Here is a 22,054-nt window from a genome sequence, read left to right as displayed (position 1 = left end):
AACTGAAGGTTTTTATAAGGGCATACAAGTTTTATTCAGAATCTCAAAACTCTTTTCATTATGCCAAGATTCTATGATTCTAATCATAGAAAAACGATGTTCTTAATATTCCTTGGCCTAAATTTATGTACAGTTTTGGCTTAAAATGCAAGTTTTCATTTTAAATCTACAGTCTTTAATACCTTTGGGTTCCTTTTGGTATTCTAGAATTTATTGTTATATTTTGGTATTTCACTCTCTCAGGACGATTTTTTTACATGGATTTAACGTACATATTTAGGGTTTCCCACTCGATCTTGCCAAAACTAGTATAGAAAGAAAGTCGTACTTTTTTCGGGTGTCATAGGCCAAACTGCTCTGAAGTACATGTCCTCGAAAGTATCAAAAATCGTGTCAAGAAACAAAATGTCCTAAGACATGATATTATGGAGTTTTGAAACGACCCGATCAACCAAGTCCTGAACGATGTATCCGTGCATCGCTAAGCATCCAAGCAGGTCCATTGAGCCGATGCGATTTCATTTACTACTTTCACAAGCTACAATAGACCTTCCATGAGTCGATGTTCTAAGATACGATATCGACTAAAATGAAAACTCAGCTTAAAAAATTGTAAAAAAATCTATAACAATTAGGAAATTTCCAATAAAAAAAATCATGGTATTAGCAATAAAAAAATATTAAATTTTATACAAATAATGCAAAATTTCCATAGACAATTAAGAATTTTCCACAAAACAAAATTAAATTAACACTTTTAAAACCAAAAATTGCAAACATAAAAGAAGAATTTTCCATAAAGAAATCAAAATGTTCCACGGAAAAAATACAAACATTCCATAAATAAATCAATATTAGAAATAAATAATTACAAAAATTTCAACAAAATTAATATTTTTTAACCAAAAATTAAAACCTTTCCACGAAAAAATCAAGGAAGAGCATTGAAAACAGGAAATTTTCATTAAAGAATATAAAAAGCAATTAAATTAAGCAGGGACCCTCCTTAGCCGTGCGGTAAGACGCGCGGCTACAAAGCAAGACCATGCTGAGGGAGGCTGGGTTCGATTCCCGGTGCCGGTCTAGACAATTTGTGGATTATAAATTGTCTCGATTTCCCTTGGCATAAAAGTATAATCGAGATAGCCTAATGATATACGAATGCAAAAATGGTAACCAGGCTTAGAAACCTCGCAGTTAACAACTGTGGAAGTGCTTAATGAACACTACGCTGCGAGGCGGCTTTGTCCCAGTGTGGGGATGTAATGCCAAGAAGAAGAAAATTAAGCATTTTTCCATAGGCTACCCCTTCTTTAAAAGCGTTTGAAGTTCATGGAAAATTTTATCAATTTGATTGCTTTTCTTTCTTATTTTCCTATTTTTTATTACTCTTTATCGATGTGAAAGAAACCCAGCATTGCCCAGGTGTTAAATTCACCTACTTTTTGTATATACAAACCTTGCGGATCCCAAAACGAATCGATTAGCGAAAAATCTTGCAAATCGGTCAACCCGTTCGCGAGTTTAATCGTAAGGAAGGAAATCTCAACTCATTTTTATTATATAGAGATTGTGTGTAGAAAAAATATTTATTTTGTAAAAATTTTTGTAATTGTTTATTGCTAGGTAATATTGATTTATTTTTGAAAAATTTGTATTTTTTTCGTGGAACATTTTGATTTCTTTATGGAAAATTCTTATTTCACAATTGCAATTTTTGCTTTTACAAGTGCTAATTTATTATTGTTGAAATTTTTTTTCGGAATTTACGCTAGAGATGTTTTGTTTTTTTTTTTCATTAACAATTTGTAGCAAAATTTTTCAGAGAGAATTGTTCAAAAATCATTCGGAATGCCAGCACTTTATCAGGATTGTATGAAGTAATGTCAAAGTTTTTACAGGAAATTTCTTTACTGGATTTTTCCTGAATATCCACAAGAAATTCTTTTGAAGTTTTTTTCTTGGATTATTGTAAAAACATGAACATTTTTCAAAATTGTAGCTGCAGTCCGCTAATGCAAAAGTGTCGGCGGCGTGATGCCAAAAACCATCTGCTGCGGTAGCGTGGCGCGGCGGATTTTTTTAAAATATTTTCCCATTTTTCTTTTCCAATTTTTTTAATAGAAATCGAGACTGAATCGCTACCTGTTTTTTCGTTTATTTTTTTACGGAAATAAGCTAAGGCTAAGATGGTCAAATAACGCAGATAAGCATCGGCGTTGCGACCGACGCTGCGTTACCGATTATTTTCGATGCACACGTCTACGTCTTTTCAACGCTGAGCTGAAAAGACGCTACGTGGGCATCGGTCCTAAGATGCGCTTTGCGTTTAATGATTTGTATTTTTACACCGCTATTGTTATTCACCAAAAGCTTTTCGTATAAAAAAGACCACGTGGTTCGAGAGCAACACCCCCCCCCCCCCCCCATGTGGCTTATCGTGGTCATTTTCCAAACCCCCCCTCCCCCGATATATGACCACGTGGTTCCTGGCCCCTTATGCACTTATGTTACGGTCTACGGTCTTTCCTTTATTGCTGCCACGCCCACGTTCCAAAAACCGACTTTCCAAATTTTGTCCTTTATGCGTTGGCGCGGGTCTGTTGCCATGTTGAATCCTTCCATTTACCTTTCTTGATAATTGTAAAAAACTTCCGTAGGTTACCTCATCAACGTTGCGCTACCTACATCGTGTTAATCCATAACATGGGAACAGACGCTCGACTAAATTTGCACCTCCGGAGAAGAGCGAATCCCACTTCCTTGTTAGCATACGACCGTAGCTACAAACGGGTCTACAATCGTCCCTAGGGTTGCTCGTGCCCCGACGGGCACCACTGGGAGGTAAACAGGAATAGCTATTGCTGGGTAAAAGGCTAAAGCTATCAGTGCACTGTTTGTTATAATGACAAATATTTGTCAAATCTTCGATATGGTCTGATAGAAACTTGACAAATATTTGTCATTAAGACAAACAGAGGGCTACGGGCTCCAGGACTGTGAACTGGGATCTATTTTATTCGAAGTATACGAAGTTGGGTAAAGGCAAGGGCTTCACAGCCGTACGACAGTCATCTGGACATATTTGTGTGCTTTAGAGTGTGGATTCGATTCCCGCCCTAGTAAGCAGAGTACTTTTTGTAAAAGCGGAATGTTTTTTACAGGGTGTTATGTAAAAGTCTATGCCATATTACGGTACGATTGCCTGCATCATAGGAAGCAAACATTTTAAATCCATGCCTGGATACTCATAATCTTTAGAGTTTCTTTTGCTACATCCTCATGTTTAGCGTTCCACACATTTTACAGATTAATGCAAATGCTGCCAAATATTTAACAAAAAGGTCGGTAGCTAGATGCAACGTCACATCTCTTGCGCATCTAATATGCTGACCTCTACAACAAATTTCGCCTTCACCTCGACAGTTCAAAGCACAGTTACCCAATAACGAAAAAAACAGTAGAGCTTACGAACTGCGACAAAATATCAATCTCGTCGTGTCATCGGTATCAAAAATTCCCACAAAGGTCAAACAGATGTCGATAACGGTTGTTACTCCGTCTCGTGTCGTCGATCATATATGATAATATGTACCACTCTTATAGCGGAATTTTGCTAAAAAGTTCAGTGATGATTCACCTACTCGCTGCATTAGCATACTCCTGATCGATCAAACACCGCCAATGGGTCTTCGTATTCGACACTCCTCATCACATATTTAAAATTCATAATACATAAATTTTATGCATGCAGTGGCTATGCGTGGTGAACGTTACAGGTAATTTTTACTCGACGGGGATATCAAGATGACAAATGGATATAATGATGCATCAATTCCATATGCATCTGTAATTCGTAGCATTCTTATGCAGTATGGATCTTCTTTATTTTGATAAATGGCATGCTTAGGGCTCCACCCTTCATTTTAGCGAGTGTGTTTGAAGGCGTTGTAACCGTTGCAACGAATTTGGACTTGGTTTTATGGAAACGGCGACGAACCTACTCTACACATTTTCTAAGCCTGGGTTGAAGTTAAAAATAACTGTAGATCCGAGTAATAAAAAAAACACCTGTGGCTCTCTTTCGAGGCTTTACACAGCTCCACCATTAGTGTTAAGCAATTCGCGCAATATGAACCATTATTCATTGAATGGTTTCTATCTTCATCAGTTTTGTCCGTTAAAATGATTGAACAGAGATCGTTATTTGTTCCGCTCGTGATACGATGCGGATACGAGAGGAGAACGAAGCGTATTGTGTTCGTTCATTTCATTTATTTAGTCTACATCTAAACAGATAACACTGCATCAACAATTTGACGCCACAATACACGGTTCGAGGCCGCATTTCTCCATCCTCGAATACGCCCCACGCTCGCCAAGTCGTTTTGCACCTGGGCTGCCCATCTCGCTCGCTGCGCTCCACGTCGTCTCGTCCCTGCCGGATCGGAAGCGAACACCATCTTTGCAGGGTTGCTGTCCGGCATTCTTGCAACATGCCCTGCCCATCGTACCCTTCCGGCTTTAGCTACCTTCTGGATACTGGGTTCGCCGTAGAGCTGGGCGAGCTCATGGTTCATTCTTCGCCGCCACACACCGCCAAAGATGGTTTTAAGCACTCGTCTCTCGAATACTTCGAGTGTTTGCAAGTCCTCCTCGAGCATTGTCCATGTTTCATGTCCGTAGAGGACTACCGGTCTTATTAACGTCTTGTACATGACACATTTGGTGCGGTGGCGAATCTTTTTTGACCGCAGTTTCTTCTGGAGCCCGTAGTAGGCCCGACTTCCACAGATGATGCGCCTTCATATTTCACGACTGACATTGTTATCAGTCGTTAGCAAGGATCCGAGGTAGACGAATTCCTCGACCACCTCGAAGGTATCCCCGTCTATCGTAACACTGCTTCCCAGGCGGGCCTTGTCGCGCTCGGTTCCGCCCACAAGCATGTACTTTGTCTTTGACGCATTCACCACCAGTCCAACTTTTGTTGCTTCACGTTTCAGGCGGGTGTACAGTTCTGCCACCTTTGCAAATGTTCGACCGACAATGTCCATCTTCTTCTTCTTCTTCTTCGTTGGCATTACATCCCCCATTGGGACATTGCCGCCTCGCAGCTTAGTGTTCATTAAGCACTTCCACAGTTATTAACTGCGAGGTTTCTAAGCCAAGTTACCATTTCTGCATTCGTATATCATGAGGCTAACACGATGATACTTTTATGCCCAGGGAAGTCGAGACAATTTCCAATCCGAAAATTGTCTAGACCGGCACCAGGAATCGAACCCAGCCACCCTCAGCATGGTCTTGCTTTGTAGCCGCGCATCTTACCGCACGACTAAGGAGGGCCCCTTGACAATGTTCATGTCATCCGCAAATAAATTGACTGGATCTGTTGAAAACCGTACCCCGGCTGTTACACCCGGGTCTCCGCATGACACCTTCTAGTGCAATGTTGAACAACAGGCACGAAAGTCCATCACCTTGTCTTAGTCCCCGGCGCGATTCGAACGAACTGGAGTGTTCGCCCGAAATCTTCACACAGTTTTGCACACCATCCACCGTTGCTTTGATCAGTCTGGTAAGCTTCCCAGGGAAGCTGTTCTCGTCCATAATTTTCTATAGCTCTACGCGGTCTATACTGTCGTATGCCGCCTTGAAATCAACGATGATGCGTTGGGACCTGGTATTTGCTGCATTTTTGAAGGATTTGCCGTACAGTAAAGATCTGGTCCGTTGTCGAGCGGCCGTCAACGAAGCCGGCTTGATAACTTCCCACGAACTCATTCACTAATGGTGACAGACGACGGAAGATGATCTGGGATATCACTTTGTAGGCGGCATTAAGGATGGTGATCGCTCGAAAGTTCTCACACTCCAGCTTGTCGCCTTTCTTGTAGATGGGGCATATAACCCCTTCCTTCCACTCCTCCGGTAGCTGTTCAGTTTCCCAGATTCTGACTATCAATTTGTGCAGGCAAGTGGCTAGCTTTTCCGGGCCCATCTTGATGAGCTCAGCTCCGATACCATCCTTACCAGCTGATTTATTGGTCTTTAGCTGTTGGATGGCATCCTTAACTTCCCTCAAGGTGGGGGCTGGTTGGCTTCCATCGTCTGCTGAACTGACGTAGTCATCTCCTCCGCTGCCTTGACTTTCACTGCCTGTACTCTCAGCGCCATTCAAATGTTCCTTGTAGTGCTGCTTCCACCTTTCGATCACCACACGTTCGTCCGTCAAGATGCTCCCATCCTTATCCCGGCACATTTCGGCTCGCGGCACGAAGCCTTTTCGAGATGCGTTGAGCTTCTGGTAGAACTTGCGTGTTTCTTGAGAACGGCACAGCTGTTGCATCTCCTCGCACTCCGCAAAAGGCGGGTCTGCTGTCTCTGCTTCCGTCTATGACGTTCCACATTCTGCCGGGTACCTTGCTGCAGCGCGACCGCCCGCGCTGCGTGCTTTTCCTCCAGAATCTATCTTCACTCTTCGTCGAACCAATCGTTCTGTCGACTTCGTCCCACATACCCGACGTTGTTCTCCGCTGCGTCGTTAATGGCTTCATTAACTGTATTCCAGCAGTCCTCAAGAGGGGCCCCATCGAGCTCACCCTCTTTCGGCAACGCTGCCTCGAGATGCTGCGCGTATGCAGTGGCGACATCAGGTTGCTTCAGTCGCTCTAGGTCGTACCGCGGCGGTCGTCGGTACCGAACATTGTTGATAACGGATAGTTTTGGGCGCAGTTTAACCATCACCAGATAGTGGTCAGAATCGATGTTAGCGCCACGATATGTCCTGACGTCGGTAATGTCGGAGAAGTGCCGTCCATCAATCAGAACGTAGTCGATTTGTGATTCTGTCTGCAGTGGTGATCTCAAGGTGTACCGATGTACGATGGAGGCTGTTTTGGAAGTTGGTGCTGCGAATGGTCATATTCTTGGAGACGGCGAAATCAATTAGTCGTAGGCCGTTTTCGTTCGTCAGCCGGTGAGCGCTGAACTTTTTCAATAGTCGGTCTAAACTCCTCCTCTTGGCCAACCTGAGCGTTCAAATCTTCTATAATGACTTCGACGTCGTGGCTTGGGCAGCTGTCGTACTCAAGTTCCAGATGCGCGTAGAATGCGTCCTTGTGCGGAGTGTGGGCTATGGACGTTGATTATGCTGAAGTTGAAGAAACGGCCTCGTGTGTGTTTCCGCAGCTTTGGTAGATGGTATGATTACCTCTAAACATTCGCATTGATCCCTTCCAGCAAACCTCCTGCAGTGCTACGATGCCGAATCCACGGTCCTTGAGTACATCTGCGAGTATGCGTGTGCTCCCGATGAAGTGGAGAGATTTTCAGTTCCACGAACCGAGTTTCGCTAATCGCTAGTCCCTTTTCGTCGCAGTGGTCTTCGCCGATGACTCCGGTCCGTACTCTCTTGTTGATCAATCGTTGCGTTTTTTCAAAGGCTGGCTTGCCGGGCCCGACACGAAACCCCCTAAATTTCCGGAGGACCATTCCTCATTATTTCCGGTGTACCATGGTGCACAGTTCCACATATAGTCCCTCGCTGGCACTCAGACGATTATCAGCCGCCCTTAACATGGAGAACAGACGCTGTTGTGAGCCGCTCCTGACATGGAGAACAGACGCTCAGTAAGATTTGCACCTCCGGAGAGGAGCAACACTACATTCAATCTTCAATCACACATTAAAAGGTACACCTAATTTTCAAGGATAACTTTTTTTTCTGTTGCTTCGATCATCATCATTTTTTTGTGTGGATTCAAGGGTTGAATTAATTAAAGTTTAGTGATCATGTCCTATCTATCCACAACCGGAGACATTTCCCTACACATCAAAATTGGCAAATTAATTGAATGAACTTGGACAGTTGCTGCATTAAATGATTCTTACAGTTCCTGGAGCGAATATGTGGACTGAAGCCTTTAAAAGGACCACCACAAACAAAACACAACTGAAGTTTCCTTTATTCCATCCACTGACTTTGCCGAAAATCAGTAATAAACCAAATTTTATGCCGAAGTTCAGTTCTGAAATTTACTGAGCTACAGCGGTGCCCGATTTTGCCGAGCTCGAGAAAGAAAAAGTTAGTGTGTGGGGAACTTAGAACACCTGATGGAGGTATGATTGAATTGCAAGTTATACACAAAAGCGCTAAGGACATGTATGGGCTTGATGGGTTGACGTTGCGTGGTACAGAGCCTAGTTGACCTGGTATACCAATTGATCTGAACTCCGGAACAGTGTGGAGAACTTAGAAGACCTGGTTTAGGAATAAATTAATTGCAAGTTATAGCCAAAGTCTCTATGGACATGTGTGGGCTAAATGGGTTGATGGCGGTGTGGTACAGAGCGTAGTTGACCTTGTAGACTTGTTTATCTGAACTTCGGAACCGTTTGGAGAACTTGGAATACCTGGTTTAGTAATTATTGAATTAAAAGTTATACACAAAGGCTCTATGGACATGTGTGGGGTTGATTGGTTGACGTCGTTGTGGTTCAGAGCTTAGTTGACCTGGTAGATCTGTACTCCAGAACGATTTGAAGAACCCGGATCTTCTGTAGGAATAATATTTGTATTACGTAATTTATCTCCTCAGAAATAGTTTTGAACACAACAAACTCCATTCGTGAACGGGGAATCCTGTCCTATTGTTTGCTATTGAAAATTGGCCAAATCGGAATATGAGATCAGAAGTTATGGCCAAACTAGTATTTCTTATGCTCAAACACTCTAAAAAAGACTAACTAATATTTTTTAGTATTTTTAATAGAAGAAAGGCATCAACACCGCTAGGTGGATTAACCAGTTTTTTTTGTCGTGTAGGAGTTTTCGGTCCCTACTCGCATAGGAGTCTCATGTCAGTGCTCCAACTTAGCGAGTCGTATTAGCTTCTATGTTCTTCGTAAAGATTGGTTTTATAGGGGGTAGAGCAAATCTCCTAATTTTGTCGTGTCAGATCTGATTTCAAATACCGTTTTAACTCATATTCCGAACATTTAGTCACATTTTTTACTTCATTCCTTATGGCACTTGAATAAACATTTTTCTATATAGGGGAACTTCTCCGTTTTCCATCTCACTGAACATATATTTATCTCATCCCCAAAACAAAGTCTCCAATTCCGCGTTCTTTCATTTCTTTGTAGGACTACATTCTTCGGCAGGGTTTTCGATATTTATTTTTGACTTTTTCAGATCTCAAACTATTCTCATAATTTCCCTTCCTAACGCCAATAAAAAAACATCTATATGTGTATCTATATCGAAGATGAATGAAAATATACTCTTCTAAATGATATCGTCAATATGACGAATTATTTCAGATAAATCTTCATGTAACGAGTGTTCGGAATATGAGTCTGTTCGGGATTTGAGTTCAAACGGTATATGCGGTCAAGCCCCGGTATATCAGTCAGTGAATATTTATTTAGATTTCGTAAACTGATAAATTACTGTAAAACTAAACACTTAAATGATGATTTCAACAATTACTCACATAGATCTGACTCCGATGTTGAACTGAGGGACAATTTTAGTGCCAATAGTCAACATAATAAAGGCCAATTATGTTTTTTTTAAACGCAGTGACCATTCTCAGTACCAATCAAATGAATGAATATGTGAAGAAGAAAACTGAGTAAGTCATTCTATGTTTTGAATAGTCATGCGACGTTTGTCAATATTCGGCCCGAAGTTGCTTCGTGAAGGTGATTATTTTATGCTCTGTCCATAACATTCTAGACAGGCCCGCACACCCTCACTCTAGCTGATGTCAACAGGACAACAGAACAGTGTTACTATCATCATGTGCAATACCCTTAACGGGCGGGGCGGTCCATTGTCATCGGCAGTCTCGTGGAGGCGTGAGATTAGAACTAGTGAGGACCTATGTTGGAAGCCCCTTCCTAGATGTCAGCTCTCCATTTCATAGCCCACCACCTCTCCACCTATCAGTGTTATGTTTGAGCCATTGTCTATCTGTGGTCTCCAATTCCGCGTTCTTTCATTCCTTGTAGGACTACATTCTTCTGCAGGGTTTTCGATATTGATTTTTGACTTTTGCAGATCTCAAACTATTTTCATAATTTCCCTTCCTAACGCCAATAAAAAAACAAATGTGTATCTATATCGACGATTAATAAAAATATACTCTTCTAAATGATAACGTCAATACCTGAATAGTCAGGCCTTATTAATGGTACATCGTTTCTATGAAATATTTGAAAAATCAACACTCATTTTTTCATGTTACCGCAGCATGGTGGGTGACGATATTTGCAACCAAAACAATAAGCGCGCTTCCCCAGGTGGTCATCTTCACCAAATTTGTATAAAAGCAACCGGTCAGCATCCCAAAAGATATCAGTCGCTTAAAGTTTCCCTTTCGTTTATCATCTATAGTCCGTAACTTTTCTATAAGCCAGAAAATGTACAAGAAACTGGTGAGTTGACAGTCGATACAAGAAACAAATTTGTGGCGTGTTTTATGCGAAAAAATAAACCATTACGATTTACATATGTTAATGAGAGTGAACTTATCGATTCGGCACAATTCGTTGGTTGTCGCCGTTGACCCAAAAGTGCAAATGTGACGAACTGCTTCTGGTGACATTTTTGATGGCTCGCTTAAAATTATCTAATGATGATGCTGCAGTTCATTGAATATTCATAAAAATCAAAGTGATGAAAAAGTGACTTTGACACGATATGCAAAATATGAAACGTTGATCGTGTTGGATATATGAAGAGTGGGTTGAGTATTAGTTACATGAGACCTGAGATTCCATGGCAGTTGTGATAACATGTGGACGATTTGTGAAGACAGTACATAGAAGCCATTTGCCGACACTGCACAGTACTGAATTAATTATAATTTTGTGGAGGTTCCTGTTTTAATAATCTCGATGTATTATCTCTGATCACTCTGTAAAGTTCTGTGAACAAAGTTATGTAATCTTAAAAAAGCACGAGATTTTATTTTGATTAAAAAAATCAGTATTTGAGCTGATTAGTCGTCCTATAGTACAAGATCTACTGAAGTTGCAAAGTGCTATTCATCTCCAAAATGCAAATGTTGGTGATTATGTGCATATTTATGGAACGAATCAATGTGAGGAATGGAATGTTGCTGGCTTAAACTTAAAACTGAAAAGGCATCTGCTAAATTCACAAATGAATAGAAAGATTGCGAATTTGGGTAATTCGCCAAATATTGAACGGCTAATTTCTTCGCCTTTTGTTGAACGCACGTGCATTTCTTATGGGAGTTCAACAAAAGGCGACAAAATTAGCCGTTCAACACTTGGCTGTTTCCGCTTTGTGTCGTTATAAGTTGTGCACTTTAAATAAATAAATAAATATTGTGTTCAACCCGATAAAAAATACAATTGAACCGGTACCAGCGAAGATGGTACATGTCACATTGATTGAATTTTACAGGTGACGCATTTCCCAAAAATATTGAATAATAAATTCAAATTTGCCGTTTTTTGTACTGTACCAACATGTTATGACTGATGTGCTTGAAGACAGTAGCGAGAAATATGCGAAGTTTTTTTGACAAATTTAAATTTTATTGGAACAAAATCTGCTGCGGAAACACTCAAAAGAAACAAAGCAATTTGCACTCATTTTTTTTTGGTTTTTGATAGATATTGATATGGGTACGGATACATGTAATGAATTCAAGGAGCAGTGACCCAAAATTTATTCAACAAGCTGTCTAAAATCTAAGATCGAGGTATTCCCAGCGAATCCGTGTGTACGCTGTTTAAGACACCTTTAATGTGTCTGACATAACACTCCTCCATTAATCTGCCTAGTTCGTTTTGACAATGGTTTATCTATATATATAAAAACCAATCTATGTATGTATGTTCGCTAACTACTTCTGAACCACTTGGCCGATTTCAACCAAATTTGGTACAGACATTCTCTATCCTCAGAGGAAGTTAACAAAGGGGTGGGATGGTCATGTAGAAAAGGGAGGGTGGTGGGAGGGTTTTGTTCAGAAAACGAACAATTCTGTGTAACTTTCAACTCCCAGGACCGATTTCAACCAAATTTTGTACACATATTCACTACGAGGAGGTAATCATATGGGAGGGATTTGGGAAAGGGGAGGGTCTGGAGGGAGGGGTTTTGTTTAGAAAACGGGCAATTCAAAGTAAATCATGAACCCCTGTACCGATTTCAACCAAATTTGGTACACACATTCTACATCATAAGGAAAAAGATAACAAAGGGGATGGGATGGTCATTGGAAAAAAGGGAGGGTATAGGGGAGGTGTTGTCTTTGGAAAACGAGCAACTCAGTGTAACTCCCAACCCCAGGACCGATTTCAATCAAATTTTGTACACATATTCACTATGAGGAGCCGATCGTACGGGAGGAAATTTGGATAAGGGGGTAGGGGTCTGAAGGGAGGGTATTGTTCAGAAAACGGGCAATTTAGTGTAACTTCTGAACCCCTGTACCGATTTCAACCAAATTTGGTACACACATTTTCTATCCCTAGGAGAAGATAACAAAGGGGGTGAAATGGCCGTTGAGAAAAGAGGAAGGGTAAAGGGAAAGCGGTTGTCTTTAGAAAACGGGCAATTCAGTGTAACTCCTGACCCCCAGGACCAATTCTAAGCAGATTAAATGATTAAATCATTCAACTCTATGATTAAAGATTATGATTAATGAATTATAATTTTTTGAAAATGATGACTGATAATGATTAATGATTAAATTCATTTTTGACAATAATTAACGATTATGAATAATGAAAAAACCGTTGGATTATGATTAACGATTACCGATCGTGATTAAATGTTGACACACTATGTGTATGGTTAATGATTAACGATCGATATGATTAATGATTGATGATTATGAATGATCAAATTGCATAGTGATCCATAATCGAGTAACCTTTATTCCAAATTTTAAAAGGTATGATAATTATATGATAATGATTCAAGATTAATAAATAAAAGCAAGGTATGCAATGATCCAATGTTCCAGCATAACTTCTGTACCCCTTGCCCGATTTCAACCAAATTTGGAACAAACATTCTTTTTCTTAAGAAGGCGAAGATGACAGGGATCGATCAACTCAACACTTCATCGAAATCATGGTTTGCCCAGAGAAAAGCAATGATTAAAGTGTTTCCTTCTGGACGGTAAATGTGATCATTTCTTTAAAAATAGACGTTTTTCCGGAATAAGGCATCGGTGTATGTTTTCCTTCTTTAGAAATAGACGTTTGCCCGGAATAAAGCGATTTTGGGTTTGATCCCATTTTCAAAATCAGTCAATGTTTTCAAATGTAATCTACCTTCTTTTAATCAAATGATGAAATATCAATAAGAAAACACAATTATCCTTTTGACCTATTCCAATTCCGATGGTGAAAAAAACTGCGAATTAAACTGGCAACTCCGAGCAAGGCCGGGTACATACAGCTAGTATATAATGTTAACGATTCAGAAGTTCACGTGAAATAAAGGAGGAGGACACTTCATCAATATTGAATCACTGTCCTTTCCAAGAGTTAAATGTGTTTTTACGCAGCATGCCCGACTTCTACAATTTGTATTAATACAAACCGCAGTTATCACGGATGTTTCCAATAGTCCTGGAAACGCTCGGGTATTCTCGGTCTCGCAATATGGACAGGTATTTATTTAGGAATAGGTCATTATTCCAGCTTTGCTGCGTCGCAGCATGCATGAAAAAATAAAAATGACAGTTTTGCGTTGCTTCCGTATCGAATGGTGTGCCCTTGAAAACGCGAGTACTTTGAAAATTGGATTCCGTCAGGAGTGACCTTAACAGGTCTCCTGCTCGTTTGGAACACGCATTTGTATGGAACTGACAGACGATTCTGATCCAATTTTGACACTTGAAGACACTTGACGACACTATAATAACAGTCACTGTAGTTTCGCCGTTGGGCGTTGGACGCTGAGGTTCTGGTCACGAAATGTGGTTTGGTTGAGAAGGTAATTTAGGTATAGAACAGGGCTGCCCAACGTGCGGCCCTCTGCATATTTTTTGTGGCCGCGGGCCGCGTATAAGAAAAAACTATAATAGACTCTGAAACTACTGAACCAATCGGTGTGAAATTTGTATGCAGGGTTTTTTGAAGCCGGGGAAGATTTTTAAGATGGTTCGAGACCCCTCCCCGTTGAAACACACATTTCTGTATAACTCGAGAACTAATCAAGCAAATGGAACCCAATTCGGCATGCTCTGCCAAATGAAATCGAAACGCAGAGCAACGTTTGCTTAATTTATGAATACAAAATAAATGTTTGTGCCAACTTATTAATGTTGGGCGAGACGAAGTTCGACGGATCAGCTAGTTTATTGATAAGTTCTGTAGGTTACTACTGATTAAAAAAATAATCTAAAAAAGCAGATAATCGGTAAGGCCAGTTTATCTGTTAATACGATTTTGGCAAAACGAATAAACCTTTCTAGGATGGAGAACTTGTTAGGAAATGCATATCGGCTGTTGGTGATGTCTTGTGCCTTATGGAAAAGCTTCCTTCAATAATATAAGTTTGTCGTAAAGCACTTGTGTAGAGTTAAAGTTCTCGTTGAAGATTTGAAAAATACGTTACGTGAAAAAGCCACGTGCTTGTGATTCTACCTACTCGCAATTGATGAAAATACTAAATGTAAAAAACAAGGCACATGTAGGAGTCTTAATAAGTGGAAGTGATGATCATCTTCAAATCACAAAGGAATTACCAGCTTCGATCCTAATAAAGGGATCGACTACCGGAATAGACCTGAGAAAAGCTGTTAAGACCTGAATGAGGGAAAGTTATTTCATGGAAATCATTTTTGTTTGCGGTATTATTTACACAAATAAAAAGATTGACCAAAATTTTATTTTGACAAAATCGGGTCGAAAACTTGATAAAATCGAGGATAGACAGAATCGGGAAGTGACAAAATCGGGTCAATACTGTATCTATTTCTCATTCAATATTTTTTCCTTTATGAATATGTTTGAAAAACGTATTTGTAGTGGCATGGCATTACCACAGACAAACAGACATAACACATTGAACATTCACTAATAAAATTCATCGTCGTTCAAACTCTAACGACGTCTGTTGATTTCAGTTAGTTGGGCAAATCACGAACCAGATGGCGATAGTGAGCAAACGTCAAACTAGAACAAATCCGATGCGCGCGCCACGAGTGATCGATTGGCCAACTAATGATTATTTGAATTGACCAGTAGATCAGTGAACGATGGACATTTGACAAGTGTTATGTCTGTTTGTCTGTGGCATTACATTCTACAAATTCTATTACCGTAGCTGGCTTTTAGTTCATATTTTTTCACACTTTTGGAATAGCGGACTTGGCATGAAAAAAAATTGTTTAAAACCAGTTTGAGACCAACATGTTACTAGGGTGGTGTTATCCTTGAGCATTATGGTTCAATATAACTTTTTGCAAATAACGACATTATATTTGAAACGTGTTCTTGAAGCCAGGTGATCTTAACAGTAATTCTTATTTTCTTTTCGATTTGAGATATTCAAACGGAATTATATCTGCATTGTTCGACGTGTCGGCTCGTTTAGTTGGTCTTTTTCAAGGGCAATACCTATCAGGAAAAACACTCAAAAACGTCCAACTCTGCACATGTAAATCCGTTTGAATATCTCAAACTAACAAATCCAGGAAATAAGAACAAATATCCCAACACCACTTACCAGCAGTGTTGAATAGAAAATCTGAGTAAATCTGAAATCTGGACTGTTTACTGTGTTTCCATTACTTCCAAGTAACTGAATTTTCCGGAAACCTTTTCTTCATCATCCCAACTCATCGCAGCATGACAAAATCTTGATTTCATGGAATATTTTTCAAAGCGTGAAGTACGTTAACTTACGCATTTCCTGGAATTAAAAATCAAGCAATTTTCAATCGAATTTTGCCACAACCTAACTTATTTTGTAGAATGAAAGAATTCAGTGATAACATTATTTTTTACCTGATGTTCAACATTTAGCTCAAAAAAAGCGCCAAAAATACCATCAAAGTATGTTGCCATAAAGTGAGAAATTTGTTTAATCATGATGATAAAACGATTATTGGTTTATATGTTTCTTAAACATCATAATGATGTGAACTTGACATATGCCCTGAGTACAACGAAAAGATGGACACTATGAAAGCTTTTCTTGGATGTAATGTTTTTCAATGGGCTCCATGTAGTGTATATTCTGAAATCCTTCGTGGGCCGCAGGAAAAGGCTTCGAGGGCCGCAGATTGGAGATCACTGGTCTAGAAATTATGTTGATTGAAATGGAAACATAATACGGAGATTGTGAAGCTATGTTATTGTGATGTTCGTTGGTTAGCATTGTGGAACCTTGCTTGAGAGATTTTATTCTCTTCGAAAGGAAATCACACTATTTTTTAATAAAGGAAAATCAATGCACGAGCTGCAAAGTCCTGGATGAGTGAGTGGCTTGGCCTTTATAGTAGATGTCACCAGGCAGGGATCAGCATGTCGAACTTTTATTATCCAACATGCTTACTATTGAAACAAAATTTATAATTTGGTACAATTGATTGCCGAAAACTGATACATGTTTCTAATCTTGTAGAAAACAGTTCATGCAAATCTGTTAAATATGCTGGTAAGCTCGAAGCCAACAGAAATATTCATGCAGATTCGCTAATTTTGGAGAACACAGTTCCTCAACACCGTTGGGTTTACCTGAAATGTTTCAAAATGAGATAATTCACCTACGAGACGAGCCAGCCTCGGGCTGAAAGTCTCGATAATAAAGACAAAAAAAAAGATAATTCACCTCCAATGCAATAACGAGCTCAAATATAAATTTCACACATCTCTTGTAACATATTTTTTTCGTCAGAAATACATATCTGTGTGAACAGACAGTGAAAAGTAATTTTTGATCTTCATTATCTCTTGCGAAATTTGGTCACCGATTTTGACATCAATATTCGTTGAGCATTGAAAAGTTGCCAACATTTCCATGTTTCTCAATTCTCAACCAAAAGACCTGTTACGTAAAAAAAAACATAATAAGCACACAAAAAAAGATTCTTCAAACAAAATAAATAGTGCTTGGTTTTTCTAAAAAAAAATCAGCCGTCCTGAAAAAATGTATTTTACATTGATTTTTTTGAAAATGTATAAAAAATATAGGGAAACTGTTCCTTTTTCCATCTCTTCTTCTTCTTGGAATTGATTAAAATACGTAAATATTTTCTACCTCTTGAATGTCAAAAAGGCACTCATCGGAACTCACTCGGCCGCCATTACCGAGCGCAAAATACTGGATTGCGTGGGGGCGTCACTAAAGAATATAAAATACCCAAATCTTACATTTAGGGAACAATTTGAATCTTACTTAAAAGAAGTAAGATAAAAAGGTTTGATGGTATAAGGAGAATCGCATTCGAATCAAATTTCAGCACTACATCAAGTTTTTTTTTCGCAAGCTAGAAGGAACTGATTCGGGAGGCTATACCTAATAACAAATAATACATAACGAAAACTCCCAGTGCGCGTTGGTCCTCCACGAGCATCCTCCCATGATGCGTCTCCGAATTTCTCTGCTGGTATCGATATCGGAGGTCACCAGTGAGCCCAAGTATGTACACGAATTCTTCAACCACCTCGATTTCGTCACCACCAATACAAACTCGTGGTGGGTGGCTTATGTTGTCCTCTCTTGAACCTCTTCCTATCATGTACTTTGTCTTCGACGTCTTGATGGCTAGTCCAATCCTTTTATCTTCGCTTTTCAGTCTGATGTAGGCTTCCTCCATCCTCTCAAAGTTACGTGCCATAATATCAATGTCGGCGAAACCAAATAACTGGACGGACTTCGTGAAAATCGTACCACTCGTACCTGCTTTTCGCATTACTCCCTCCAAAGCGATGTTAAATAGCAGACACGAAAGACCACCACCTTGCCGTAACCCACTGCGCGTTTCGAAGGGACTCGAAAATGTCCCTGAAACTCGAACTACGCACATCACCCGATCCATCGTCGCCTTGATCAACCGTATCAGTTTATCCGGAAATCCGTTCTCGTGCATTAGCTGCCTCAGCTGGTCCCGATCGATTGTATCATATGCGGCTTTGAAGTCGATGAATAGATGATGTGTAGGCACGTTGTATTCGCGGTATTTCTGAAATATCTGACGTACGGCGAACACCTGGTCTATGGTAGAGCGTTCACCCATAAATCCCGCCTGGTACTGGCCCACGAACTCTCTTGCCATCCATCCATCCACTCCTGCGCTAGAACCTCATCCTCCCAAACCTTGGTAGTTACCCAGTTCATCGCCCTAGCCAGTGCCTCACTACCGTGGTAGTTGGTCAACTCCACGGGCTTTTTTGTTTTTCAGCTGGTCGATGTCCTCCTGGATTTCCTTGAGATTCGGAGCCTGCAGTCATATGTCCTGCGCGCGTGCTCCCAGGTTCATTACCATACCGCCACCGTTGACTGCCACATCGCCATTCAGGTGCTCTTACGTGAACGGTTTAATTTCTCATAGAACTTTCGTGCGTTATTAGTGCGGTACAGTTAATCCACCTCTCCACGGTCTCAATCTTCCTGCTGGCGTTTTTTTTCTCCGAAAATCGAGTTTTGTCTGTTCCACGCTCGTTTGTATCGTGCCTCGTTCGCCCACGTGCGGTGTTGCGGCAATCTTACCCATGCTGCATTCTTTTCCTCAACTAACTACTCACATTCGCCGGGGGCACCGTGCCTAGTGCAGTGCCTTCCAGTCAATTACAAAGCCCTACTAAAAAGTTTAACAAACGAGCATATTCATCCTGCTTAAAATCATACCATTACTTCCTAGTATAAGTTATTATAGTAAAAGCACAGACAAACAGACGTAACACTAGAGAAAATATCATCGACCATGATTTTAACGACCCATTTGAATTTGATTGTTTGCGCGTTTCACAACCAGAGGCGCTAGCGTCGTAATCCTTCGAGTTTTATATTTCTAGCGCCTTCTGGTGACAATGTCATACGAAACATTGTTTCGTGTAACATGCTTGCAAGATGGTGGTAGAGGACTTGAGCAGTGGATTTATCAGAAAAATGTTCAAACTGTTACGTCTGTTTGTCTGTGGTAAAAGAGTCCTACGGTCCTTGATCAATTAGTTGACTATGGATGTAGTTCTTGAAGGAATCCACATGGAAAAGCTGGATCATTCCTTCGCTATTTATTCCTTAGGGAGCGTCTATAAATGACGTAGGGGAGGGGGTGTTTGCGATTTCGTGATGAATAGTGACGAGTAGGGCTCTAAGGATTACAACGTTAGCGCCTCTAGTTGTGAAACGCGTAATCAATTAAATTCAAACTGATCGTTGATGTCATTGTCGATGGTACGTCTGTTTGTCTGTGAAAAAACTGTAACGTAGTTTTGGAGCATAAATTCTTCGAATCTCGGATCTGTTGATTCCTTGTTAGAGACAAAACTTTGTTCATGCAGGACAAACTTTTGCCACGTTGTGAAGTGAACAGGATGATCATCTTTTGGACGTTGAATACTGTACCGCCCATAAAAAAATCTACTCATCCGCTTTATTTTAGTCGCAACAAAAAATGAGCGCCAGATAGTCGCCTAAGAAAAATATACCGCCAGAAAAATTTGATATTTTTGAAAATTTGGTCGCCACGTGGTGCATTGTGGCGATGAATGCTTTGATAGCACGTGCTTTTTGTACAGCGGAGAAAAGGGCAAGGCACAATACTTAGAGCCAATTCAACCAACATTCACAACTTTGATTGAAAATGATGGGGAATGGTTTGACGCCACATTCGTAGTAGCCAATGCTATCTACAAGTTACAAAGAGCTTCAACAAACCAACCCAGACGGTAGCAAATTTTTAGACCGTTTTTGACCCTAGTCGCTTCATTTAACCAAAGATTTATTTGATTTTGAGAAAGAGAACTTTGCTTTCTTAATTGTCACTCATCCACTGAATTTTACCAAAATTATACAAAACACAATTCAAACCAAAAACGTTTCCCAACTTTTTGCTCATCTGTATTTAAATATTTAAATCAAAAAGCGATGCATGCAAGCAAGACATGCATGCAAGACATGCACGTTGTACTTTGCTTGGAATGTAAACGGTGTACCTTGGTCACTTTTCGTTGAGGATTCAGTGGATGTCGATATAGATATACCAATTCCTAGATTACTAGACAACATTGGGACATTAACAAATCTATACAAAGATTTGAAAAGGACGTAACAGCCAAAATTTATATTAATATGTGAAGCGTCCACTGCATAAACAAATTCCAACTCCGCACTGCAAATCGGGTTTAAAGAAATAGCTCTCAGCTTTTTTTGTCTTGCAACGCCAAATAGTCAATAACTTAGCTTAAAAAGCTTCCACACCACTTCGACGACATCGCAAAAAAATGTCACCTAATAAGTACTCCGCACCACTACTATTATTTCACCAATTTCAAAATCTCCATGTTTAGTTCATCGTGTCGTTGGTATTGTCCGTGGCCTTGGCTGCACCAGTGGAGGACCAATTGAGGACAGCCCGGAATGCAGACGCCGCTGATGACGAAGCCAGTGCCACCATTCTGGCTCAGGAACAGATCATCAACGGTGATGGAAGCTATGCATATAGTTTCGAAACCAGCAACGGTATTCGTGCCAGCCAGCGAAGTGACAACGGAATCAACGCCAATGGAGAATATTCCTACGTCGGCCCGGACGGTGTCGAATACCAAGTGACGTACGTGGCCGACGAGACCGGTTTCAAACCAGTAGGCGCACACTTGCCAGTGGAGCCACCAGCACCGGAACATGTAATCAAAATGCTGGAGGATCTGCGAGCGGCCAACAATCCAGAATTCGACCTTGCCAGCCTGGACGCCATGATTGCCCGATTGAAGGCTACACAGGTCTAGGAACTTCATGGTGATGGCTAAGTAAGAATTGGCCGAATTAGACTGCTGCAGATCATACCAAATGGCTGTGGGATGAAACGTTGTTCCGCGGTGTGGAATTTTGTACATATTTCAAACATTAAAAGAGACAGGACGATTAGTGCAATGCGTGTTTAGCTTATAAGACTGTAAATATATATATGTTGTTATTTAAACCTACACTTTGTTTTAATGGAAGAAGTTGTGAACACAAGTGACTTGAATACCAACATACGAATACAATATTGCCACTTGCCCATGGGCTTATTCTGCGTCTCGTATGAGGTGAGGCCTTTCGAATGAAGTGAGAATTGTGGACACCTCCCATTTAAATTACTTTTTCTTTATCTCCCTTTCACTTTTTCTTTCTCTCTCTTTCACTTATTCTTTCTCCTTCTCTCTCTTTCCCTTCCTCTTTCTCTCTCTCTCTTTCACTATTTCTTTATCTCTCTTTCATTTTCTCTCTCTTTCGCTTTCTCTCTCTTTAATTTTCTTTTTCTCTCTTTCACTTTAACTTTCCCCCTTTTTCGCTTTCTCTTTCTCTCTCTGTCGCTTTTGTTTGATCAAGTCCTTTTGACATGTGTGCTCTAATAGAATTTTGCATGATAACATTGAAAACGTTGTTTGACGGTTCACACAACCTGTTTACAAGGACTTAGTCTCTGGCGGGGCTTCTGATAAAATTGTTTCGTTAATCGATTCGCATGTAGGGGAGGACGGGGCAAGATACTTACTTGATGGGCTACAGCTCTTCGATGAACCGAATGGAAGCCGAATGGAGTACCCTTCTCCACTGGGCTCGAACCTGGACCAATCGTTTCCAGTCGCCCTGAACATTGAACGCCCTCAGGTCCTCTTCAACTGCAAAAAGCCATCGTATACGCGGCCTTCCACGAAGCCTACGGCCTCTTCCGGGTTCTCTACTGAATATTATCTTCGCTTGACGTTTTCCGGCAACATGACCAGCGGAACAACATGACCAGCCCAACGTAGTCTGCCGTGTTGTATAAGCTTAATATCCAGCCCTTTATACACCTGGTACATTTCGCGATTCATGCGGCGCCGCCAGATA

The 22,054-nt window shown here is 40.5% G+C and overlaps 1 protein-coding gene across 1 annotated transcript; it reads left to right on the top strand.

The window, feature by feature from the left end:
• Positions 1 to 10,309: 10,309 nt before the first annotated feature.
• On the top strand, positions 10,310 to 21,162 carry LOC134214502 (cuticle protein CP14.6-like). The gene is made up of 2 exons (XM_062693861.1): positions 10,310 to 10,449; positions 20,527 to 21,162. The coding sequence occupies exons 1-2, from the start codon at positions 10,435 to 10,437 to the stop codon at positions 20,962 to 20,964; spliced, it is 453 nt and encodes a 150-aa protein (XP_062549845.1). The 5' UTR covers positions 10,310 to 10,434; the 3' UTR covers positions 20,965 to 21,162.
• The last annotated feature ends 892 nt before the right edge of the window (positions 21,163 to 22,054 follow it).

The sequence above is a fragment of the Armigeres subalbatus genome, chromosome 2 (genome assembly GCF_024139115.2).
Source record: "Armigeres subalbatus isolate Guangzhou_Male chromosome 2, GZ_Asu_2, whole genome shotgun sequence".
Lineage (NCBI taxonomy): Eukaryota > Metazoa > Arthropoda > Insecta > Diptera > Culicidae > Armigeres > Armigeres subalbatus.
The sequence above is the reverse complement of the archived record's forward strand: the minus strand, read 5'-3'. Positions and strand labels throughout refer to the sequence as shown.